Source organism: Littorina saxatilis, unplaced genomic scaffold, assembly GCF_037325665.1.
Source record: "Littorina saxatilis isolate snail1 unplaced genomic scaffold, US_GU_Lsax_2.0 scaffold_1144, whole genome shotgun sequence".
Classification (NCBI taxonomy): domain Eukaryota; kingdom Metazoa; phylum Mollusca; class Gastropoda; order Littorinimorpha; family Littorinidae; genus Littorina; species Littorina saxatilis.
In genome coordinates, this window is record NW_027125927.1 from 27,501 (window position 1) to 38,080 (window position 10,580).

At 41.8% G+C, this 10,580-nt stretch overlaps 2 protein-coding genes across 2 annotated transcripts in view; both read left to right on the plus strand.

Annotated features, from left to right (window-relative positions):
• Window positions 1-1,166, plus strand: part of LOC138954380 (E3 ubiquitin-protein ligase Midline-1-like) — a 23,428-nt gene extending 22,262 nt beyond the window's left edge. Inside the window, exon 6 of the mRNA XM_070326242.1 lies at window positions 1-1,166. This exon is cut by the window's left edge and continues 790 nt beyond it. The gene's annotated coding sequence lies outside the window, so the exon portion shown is untranslated.
• Window positions 1,167-3,301: 2,135 nt separating this feature from the next.
• On the plus strand, window positions 3,302-9,115 carry LOC138954381 (transcription intermediary factor 1-beta-like). The gene is made up of 2 exons (XM_070326243.1): window positions 3,302-3,447; window positions 7,934-9,115. Exon 2 carries the CDS (start codon window positions 7,955-7,957, stop codon window positions 9,113-9,115), a length of 1,161 nt encoding a protein of 386 aa, XP_070182344.1. The 5' UTR covers window positions 3,302-3,447; window positions 7,934-7,954.
• Window positions 9,116-10,580: the final 1,465 nt, after the last annotated feature.

Genomic DNA, 10,580 nt, shown 5'->3' on the forward strand with positions numbered 1-10,580 from the left:
TCATCAGTTCTGCTTCAACAAAGCGAAATGTTGATAAAGTCATTCAACAATCGATCATATATCTACCTTTAGTTGAATTATTCATTAGTTTTTGTCAAAGAAAGAGAAGATACATGGTTTATGATAAAGAAAAATGTTTGATTACATTACAACAGGTTTTCACATCACAATTTGTCGGACTCTATTGTAAATGCACGCATACTGGCCGTTGTTAAAGTTTGTAAGGCGAATGTGTGCATTTTTAAAATAGGCCTTAAGATTAATTAGATTTTTGTTCTTGTGTACATAAGGTTAAACAATATCACCAGTATTTTTTGTTACTTATATAAATAATGCATCAGCTTGTAATGCATATATAGAAGTGACGGTTTGTCAATGCAACTTTGTGATGCAAGAAAATCGAGTGAAGGGATAGATTATGAAATGTATTATTGGTGTCAACAATGTCATTACATTCAGATGGTACAACTGTTATGACAGATTGGTGAAGAATTGCAGCGTGCATTGAATGTCCTCTCTGAATTGCATCCTAAAAATGTTCATACAAAAAACCCTTTGAGCCCATGTTTAGACTATTGAAAAGGTGTCCAAAATAAAGATATTGTTGCAATTTAAAATAATATTTGGAGTTATTTGATACACGGATTGTGCCAATTATGTTTTACGGATGCAAGGAATAATGTCCCAAAGTATTGAATTTAACAGAGAAAATACAATTGGCTTTTGTAAAATGATATCAAAGTTCGGGTCAAGTCAGCATCGAGCCCTTTGCTTATGGTGAAGGTGAAACAGGGCAGTGGACTACACACTCGAAATTGAGGCGAAAAGCAGTATCACCTGTTTATGATTTAGATCGTTGAATGTTGATTGTAAATTAGTTATCAATATTTGTACAGTGTGTATGAAGGGGATCGATAGCTCGGAATAACAATGATCTCGTGTATATTGAGGAAGAAGTGTAATGATGTCTGATTGAATAAGTTTTCCTCTTTATTTCACATTCAAGTAAAGAACCTGTTCACTTTTGAAATATTGAATCATAATGTATAATATCTGGTCATTATTTAATTATTGATAATTATGTATTTTACTTACATTACAATATGTGCCTTTTGTTTTTATGATAAACCTGTTCCCCAGTAGTTTTCAAAATAAAAAATTATGCCTCGCTTTATAAAGACGATGTTACTTATATTTCGACAAGAGTGCAAATGATAGTTTACTGTCTGTCTGTCTGTCTGTCTGTCTGTCTGTCTGTCTGTCTGTCTGTCTGTCTGTATGTCAGTTTGTGTATGCCTCTCTATGTATGTCTGTCTGTCTCTCTCTCTCTTTCTCTCTCTCTCTTCCTTTCTCTCTCTCTTTCTCTCTGTCTCTCTCTTTCTCTCTCTCTCTCTCTTCCTTTCTCTCTTTTTCTCCCTCTCTCTCTCTCTTTCTCTCTCTCTCTCTCTCTCTCTCTCTCTCTCTCTCAATTCTGAAAACAAGGCCAAGAATCAAAGAATCAAGCGTTTAACAAATAGCATTGTTAAAGACAGAAATCACATATCATCAATCAACAAGATGCAGGGAAGCAACGGACAATTCATCAAAACGGGTTACGTACTTTACAGGAGCAGTTCAAAACTGTACACATGTAGATACAGGGTACAAGATTGAGGATCCACGCCCAACACACAACTCTGAAGGTCACAATCAAATCGCTGACAAGAAAACAGAAAGCTAATGGGGGGAAAGTTCTCTCGCAATGCTTCCAATGATGTCCAATTGGACAATAAAAATATCTACGAAAAAAAGAAAACAGAGACCAGAAGGTTATGTTAAATCAATTCTAAACCCAAAAGATGTCAACAGAAGCACTATGACTTTGAAAACTTCAGCCTTCTGCTATAACGTTATCGATTATAGGCAAGAAAAGGTAGCACTGCAAGAAGCAAGGGAGGATGACGGGGGAGGGAGCTGAGAGTAAACCTGTCATCACAGTGCACTGACCATCGGAAGCGGCCACGACCTCTCTTCTTGGTTATAAACATTTTCTTTTACTTATATGAACACAATGAAAACAGTTTATTTCTGACTCACAACACAAATTTAATCATAGAACAAGAATGACAGGTTCTGTACACGACAAAAACACAATGTTTTCTGTACAAATGATCCTAATAAGAACAGTAGTAGACACGATGGAAAACAATACACATAATTATAAATCAAGTTCTACTACATTGCTATAGCCGTAGTAACACGCCAAACAACAAGTACCCACACTCTTTGACGTATACATCAGTACATGATAACAAGTCCCGTAAGGCGAAAATACAACATTTAGTCAAGCTGTCGAACTCACAGAATGAAACCGAAGGCAATGCAATTTTTCAGCAAGACCGTATACTCGTAGCATCGTCAGTCCACCGCTCATGTCAAAGGCAGTGAAATTGACAAGAAGAGCGGGGTAGTAGTTGCGCTGAGAAGGATAGCACGCTTTTCTGTACCACTCTTCGTTTTAACTTTCTGAGCGTGTTTTTAATCCAAACATATCATATCTATATGTTTTTGGAATCAGGAACCGACAAGGAATAAGATGAAAGTGTTTTTAAATTGATTTTGACAATTTCATTTTGATAATAATTTTTATATTTTTATTTTTCAGAGCTTGTTTTTAATCCAAATATAACATATTTATATTTTTTTAGAATCAGAAAATGATGAAGAATAAGATGAACGTAAATTTGGATCGTTTTATAAAAAAAATGTTTTTTTTTACAATTTTCAGATTTTTAATGACCAAAGTCATTAATTAATTTTTAAGCCACCAAGCTGAAATGCAATACCGAAGTCCGGCCTTCGTCGAAGATTGCTTGGCCAAAATTTCAATCAATTTGATTGAAAAATGAAGGCGTGACAGTGCCGCCTCAACTTTTACAAAAAGCCGGATATGACGTCATCAAAGGTATTTATCAAAAAACAGAAAAAATTGTTCGGGAATATCATTTCCAGGAACTCTCATGTAAAATTTCATAAAGATCGGTCCAGTAGTTTGGTCTGAATCGCTCTACACGCACACACACACGCACACACACACACACACACACACACACACACACACACACACACACACACACACACACACACACACACACACACACACACACCACGACCCTCGTTTCGATTCCCCCTCGATGTTAAAACATTTAGTCAAAACTTGACTAAATGTAAAAATGATACGTAACAAAATGCTTCATGCTATAAACAAGTGGTTCATACGCCAGTGCCCCGACATGTCACGTGACTCATCATTACGTCATCATACACGCACACACTACCCCGCGCGGCAAGGAAGTGTCGCACTGCTAGTCTACCGAAAGTGATCAACATTTCGCACAGAAACATCGCTGTCTTCTTCGTCAGTACTGTCGTCAGCCTTGTCATCGGTGTGTGCCTTCACCTACACGCGTAAGTTGTCTTTGTGGCTCTGTCTGTGGTGATAATCAATGGGTGGGTTTTCAAGCGTTGGTCTAGTTTCGGTTTTGCGGCTTGTCAGTCCGGTCGTGTGTAAGAATGGGAGTGTAACTGAAGCTATCCTAATAGGCACTACATCCAAACTCTCCAAAGCCACCTCCGACTCTCTTCAACTCTCTGACTCTTCTGTCCCTCTGTCTTCTGCTGTCAAAAACCTCGGAGTCACTCTAGACAACACCCTTTCCATGAAACAACACATCTCTTCTGTCTCTCGCACCTGCTACTTCCAACTCCGCCGCATCGCCACTATCCGCAAATACCTCACCACAGATGCTACCGCCAAACTGGTCACTTCCACCATTCTCTCACGTCTTGACTATTGTAACTCTCTCTTGGCGGGTCTTCCCTCTTCTTCTATCTCTCGTCTCCAACGCATTCAAAATAGCTCTGCCCGTCTTGTCCTACGAAAGAAAAAGAGAGATCATATCACCCCCCTCCTAAATCAGCTCCACTGGTTGCCCGTTCCTGCCCGTATCACCTACAAAATCAACACTCTCACCTACAAATGCCTCCATGGTCTCGCCCCTGCCTATCTCTCCGACTCTCTTTCTCTCTATGTCCCTTCACGAACACTCAGATCATCTGCCGACTCCCTCAAGCTCAACATCCCCCACACCAAACTCAAAACAGCAGGTCAACGCTCATTTTCTTTCCAAGCACCTAGCCAATGGAACACACTACCTCTCCCCCTCCGCCAACAACAGTCCCTCGAATCATTCAAATCTGCACTCAAGACATTCCTTTTTTCCAAATAATCCATGCATTATACACTGCCCACCCCATCCCACCCTGAATAACTGTACATATTTTAATGTTTGATGGTGTGTGTGTGTGCTAGTGACTTTAAGTCTCCGTGTGTGTGAACGAGTGTATGTGCGCCTTGAGTCGCCTGTTGGTGAGATATGTGCGCGTTATAAATATTCGTATTATTATTATTATTATTACTGTGTTGTGTCAGTGACTTTGTTCAGCCGCAGATAACGAGGATGGATGGTGTGGTGATGAAAAACGAGTCACAGGCATTCACCTTATAGCGCTAGCGTGGCAAGGTGGAACGAATGGACATTGTGTTCTATTCTGTTTTGTTGTTGGTGTGTTGACTTCTGTGTTAGTGGGGCAAAACACTTCCGTGTTGGTTTAGGGGGTGCAACTCATTCCGTCATTGCAATGAATGAGGAGTGGGGGTGTAGTTACTTCCCCTAGACCATACAGTGCAGCTTGAAGTGAACCATTTATTTATGTATATATTCTATGTATTGATTAATAACATTAGTAGTTAATGTATGTGTTCTGCGCGAACTTAGAATCAGGTTTCATTCTAGAATGGACCGGGTCCAGGTTGGAATTCTAACCCTGCGCAAGTACAGGGGTGCCATTCTAGAATGAAACCCTTGAATAAAGGGGGCCGTAATGTTTGTAGGTAAGACAGAGTTGTCTTCCCTTGAATTATCTCCACCTGCACCTTCCCTTTGATAAAATGGGGCTGATTTGTCTACCCCTGAAAAAAATCCTTTGGCGATCTTGCGATGTCATGTCATGTCAAGAAAGTTGACACTCCTGAGTACGCAATAAACAAAGGCAGACCATAGCAAGGGGGACTACCAGGGCGGTATTGTTTGCAGGGCAGTTGTTTTTGTGATGAGAGCCGGTTGCGGCCGCTTGCAATGTCAGCGCTGTCTCCCTCTCGGAAATGTCCGGTTTTTTGACAGACAGACAGACAGACGGTCAGACCGACTAACCGACAGACAGACAGACAGACGGTCAGACCGACTAACCGACAGACAGACCAACAGAAGGACAGAGTGAGTTATAGAGCTGTTGTCACAGGTTTAAAAAAAAGTTGACATTATATCTTCACAATTCAAAAGACCAACTTCATGTATATGAATAAGATTAAAAGTAACAAGCGAGATCGGCAAAACACTGTCAGTCCGGAAATTTCCGTTCGTAGCGATCAGTGCCGAGTGTCTCTCAAAATCGTAATCACTTTCAGAACATCACAATCCCAATTCACGATGTCTTTGAGTAAAGTGTAAAAAAAACCGAAAAAAACACCCAACCAAACACACAAAAAACAAAAACAAACAGAAAATCCACATTTGTGGCTTTGGTTGTGTGATAGTCTAACTGAAATGACCATTCCAACTTGGACCCAAATTCCAACCTTGCGCACGGCCGATTCTAGAATGGACCAGCAACAAGGGTTTCATTCTAGAATGGCACCCCTGTACTTGCGCAGGGTTAGAATTCCAACCTGGACCCGGTCCATTCTAGAATGAAACCGGATTCTAAGTTCGCGCAGAACACATGTATTCATTTATCTTTCTTTTCTTTATTATTCATTTATTTATCTGTACGTAATGTACACATTTATTCGTCAGATTGCATTCTTTGTACATATATATTTGTTTGTTTCCAGTTTGTTTATTTGTATTTTCTTATGTATTTTTTATTTTTACGGTTTTTTACATTTAGTCAAGTTTTGACTAAATGTTTGAACGTAGAGGTGGGAATCGAGACGAGGGTCGTGGTGTATGTGCGTGTGTGTGGTTGTGTGTGTGTGTGTGTAGAGCGATCAGACTAAACTACTGAACCGATCTTTATGAAATTTGACATGAGAGTTCCTGGGTATGATATCCCCAGACGTGTTTTTCATTTTTTGGATAAATGTCTTTGATGACGTCATATCCGGCTTTTCGTGAAAGTTGAGGCGGCACTGTCACGCTCTCATTTTTCAACCAAATTGGTTGAAATTTTGGTCAAGTAGTCTTCGACGAAGCCCGGAATTCGGTATTGCATTTCAGCGTGGTGGCTTAAAAATTAGTTGATGACTTTGGTCATTAAAAATCTGAAAATTTAAAAAAGATTTTTTTTTATATAAAACGATCCAAATTTACGTTTATCTTATTCTCCATCATTTTCTGATTCCAAAAACATATAAATATGTTATATTTGGATTAAAAACAAGCTCTGAAAATTAAAAATATAAAAATTATTATCAAAATGAAATTGCCGAAATCAATTTAAAAACACTTTCATCTTATTCCTTGTCGGTTCCTGATTAAAAAAACATATAGATATGATATGTTTGGATTAAAAACACGCTCAGAAAGTTAAAACAAAGAGAGGTACAGAAAAGCGTGCTATCCTTCTTAGCGCAACTACTACCCCGCTCTTCTTGTCAATTTCACTGCCTTTGCCATGAGCGGTGGACTGACGATGCTACGAGTATACGGTCTTGCTGCGTTGCATTGCCTTCAGTTTCATTCTGTGAGTTCGACAGCTACTTGACTAAATGTTGTATTTTCGCCTTACGCGACTTGTTTTTCTTTCTCTTAAATTCTTCATTTAATAAATCTGGTTTGCAATATCTAGGTTTAAACTTGGCATATCGAACGAACGATCAGCAAATCAAAAGACTTTAAAACTGAACAATTGCGATTCGATAGTGTAAAAAGTGAACAATACAACAGATTTTGTATCATTATTTATTCAGAATTTAAATAAATGTTGGATTAGGAAAGCACGATTAAAAAGTAGGGTCAGTGGGTCGGTAGTTTTGATTTGTGAAAAGTTTTGATCGCAGACGCTTTATTTTCCGTACATTTGCCAAATGTTCCATTGCCTAAAAACCATAACCATTATTTCTTTTAGTGTTGGGATACACATTTTAATACTGTAGATCGGGTCACCCTAATTCAAATGTAGATCTTTGTTTGTAATTTTGATGAAAAATAGCACACTAACACACACAAATCATCAAAACTACAAACAAGGACCTAAAGTTCAATTACAGTAATCCGATCTACAATATTAAAATGTGTATCCCAACACTGAAAGAATTAGGGGGGGGGGGGGGTTAAACATTGATCACTGTGCTCCACAGTGAGTATTGCTGATAATGCTGTCTTTCTTATAATTGACACATTTTTCTACAGCAAACTAAAAGCTTATAATTATATAGAGAGACTAGAGGAAAAGGCGTCAACTGGGTATAACTGGTGGAGACAGCTATAATATCTGATTGCTACACAGAAATACTGTGTGTGTCGCTTCATTGTGTGTAGATTGTTAGTCAGTGGTGTCTACAGCATTCAAAGGACGCCATTGGGAACAGCCAACAGTGCCCCATTCATTGCCAGTGGCATTTAATGAGAGAGATGTTTTGATCAAGATAATAGACAAACGACAACAGCAGAAGGAGTTCTTTCTTGGGAGGTGTCCTCTTATTGAATAGATCTCACATGACAAGTATTACTGTGATGATCACATTTACTAGAGCTAAATGATTTTGCTCTGCAACATTCAAGCATGACTGTATGCCTGGGAAACGGTTGAATGAGTCGATCGTCTGTCTCCACCTACTCCTCTGTCTCTCATTTTCTACCTCTCTCTGAATGCGTCTTATTCTCTCCCACAGATCACTACATCAACACCAGCAATGGCGACGGCCTCCGTCCCAGTGGAGCCGGAAGACATGGACTGCAGCGTGTGTCACGAGCTGTTGAGCGATCCCAAGCTGCTGCCTTGCGGTCACTGCCTGTGTCGCCACTGTCTGCTGTCCTGGCTACACTCACAACGCCCCGCCCTGTGTCCGCTATGCCGCTGCGCTATAGTCGTGGACGCCGATGAGCAAGGCCGGACCAGCATGGAAGAAATCGCTGACGGTCTTCCCACGGACCTGGCCATAGCGGCGCTGGTGGAGGCCCGTCGTCTTCTGGAGCGGGACCACAAGTGCTGCGTGTGCGACGATGTGGCGGCCACGTCGCTCTGTCTGCACTGTGGGGACATGCTGTGCGCGGCCTGTACTATCTGCCACGGCAAGCTATCGGCAACGCGCCAGCACACGGTGGAAAGCATGGCCTCTGTGACTGCGGACACCGTGAAGGCCAACCGTCCCGTCCCCTGTGCAGTACACGCTGACAAAGCCACGGAGCTGTTCTGCTCCACGCACGGCCAGACCATCTGCCAGCTGTGCGCCACGTCCAGACACCGAGGCTGCTCGGAAGTGAGGGACTTGGAGGAGAAGGTGGGGGAGGCTCGCGCCTTGCTGGCACAGCTGGCCGACACCCTGAGAGCGGGCGAGAGAGAAATGGATCGCAGCATCCAACAGCTAGACGATCACCTCAAGGAGGTGGAGAAACAGTCGGCGGCCGCCATTGCTCACATCGACGCCATGTGTCAGCGTCTGGCCCAGTCTGTGGAGGCGTGTCGCCGTCGTCTGACGAAGATGACGCACAGCGCGTGCTGTGACGTCAGAGAGGCGGTGAGTGAGGCCAAGACGTGTCTGCTGCAACGGCGAGGAAAGCTGACGACTCACACACGTGTAGTAGAGCGCGTGCAGGACGCCAAGAGTCGCCACACGGTGACAAGCATGACGCCCAAGCTGAAGACACGCGTGGATGACCTTGATTACAGCGTCACCTTGCCGGCCGACGCCAAGGCCATTTCCAAGGTAACGCTGATAATTGACTCCGAGGTCGTGAGCCGCTTGGAGAAAGAGCTGTTGGAACTGGGGCAGGTCAAGGTCACTCCCACTGACAACATTGCTTACGTAAAGATATGTCAGTTGAGGTTTTGTCTTTTGGTTTTACTTTCTTAATTTTGCGTATCGATAATAATCTATACTGCCCGAAACAAGCTTTGATGTAAAGGAAATTGTATTAAATCTTAAACTTAAAGTAAGTTCAAGAATACACGGCTAATTGCTACATAACACATCATTGGGATAAATAGGGCGGGGAAGAAGGTGGCAAAAGTTGAAGACTGAAGGACGACGATTTGTGTGCAGTTTTTAAAGTCTGGGTGAACAGCAATGAATTATTTAATTTCACATTTATAATTCCACTCAACATAGTGAATGGAGCTGCCAGGTTGACAATTCAATCCCTCGTTTGCTATACCTGCTCTTATTTCTACTAAACACTGTCCCTGTTTCAACGTGGTTGTGTCTTAGCGACTTTGGGTGCAGTGTTAGTTGTTTGCTTGCTTAGAAGGTTGGCTGCTTTGTTGCTTGGCTGTTTGTTTGGCTGTTTGTTTGGTTGATCGTCGGACAGTTTGGTTGTAGGTTGGTTGGCTGCTTAGTTGTTTGGCTGGAATAATGGTTGGTCGTCGGCCGGATTTGTTTGTAGGTTGGTTGGATGCTTGTTTTGATGGATTAGCTTGTTAGATGCTTGTTGTTGTTGTTGTTGTTGTTGTTGTTGTTGTTGTTGTTGTTGTTGTTGTTGTTGTTGTTGTTGTTGTTGTTGTTTTCACCACATTCAAAAGCATCATTTTATTATCTTTTATTTGACTGCGGATTTTTAAGATGAAATACTCATTGTCATGATCTTTGTCTTTTGTTTTTAAGCCACAGCAAGAAGTATTCCGTTTCCATGACAACCACGGAAAGAACATCGTGCTGAGTGACGACCAGCTCACTGCAGACAGAAAGTCAGGCACAGCATATAACGGTATTGTGATGTCACGTGACCCGATGGAGATAAATGTGGTGTACGAGGTAATGACGAGTCAGCAGGATTCGAGATGTTACAACATGTGTGTGTTAGTGTGGGGGGGGGGGGGTTGCTTGTGTGCGCGTGTGTGTGTGTGTGTGTGCGTGTGTGTGTGCGTGCGTGTGTGTGTGTGTGGGGGGGTTGCTTGCGTGCGCGTGTGTGTGTGTGCGTGTGTGTGTGTGTGCGTGCGTGCGTGTGTGTGGGTGTGTAACAACCAAGACATGTAGCACGTGATACCTGTGGCTGCTGTCAACATTGTTCAGTTATGTTTATCTTTGTCTCACTGTTTCACATGGCTCAAAATGCCCACCGTCAATACTCTACCCAGTGAAAATGTAGAGCGCAGACAATGATTTTTTTTTCAATTCTCCAAAAAAAGCACTACACTTTCTCTTGAACGTTTTGCTATTAGTGTCTCTCGAAGCGCAAGCGCGTGCGTGTGTGTGTGTGTAAGTGTATGTGTGTGTGTAAGTGTGTGTGTGTGTGTGTGTGTGAGTGTGTGTGTGTGTGTGTGTATATTTCTGCCGCTCTGCAGAACAATAGTATATATATACTTCTCAAACATAACATGTT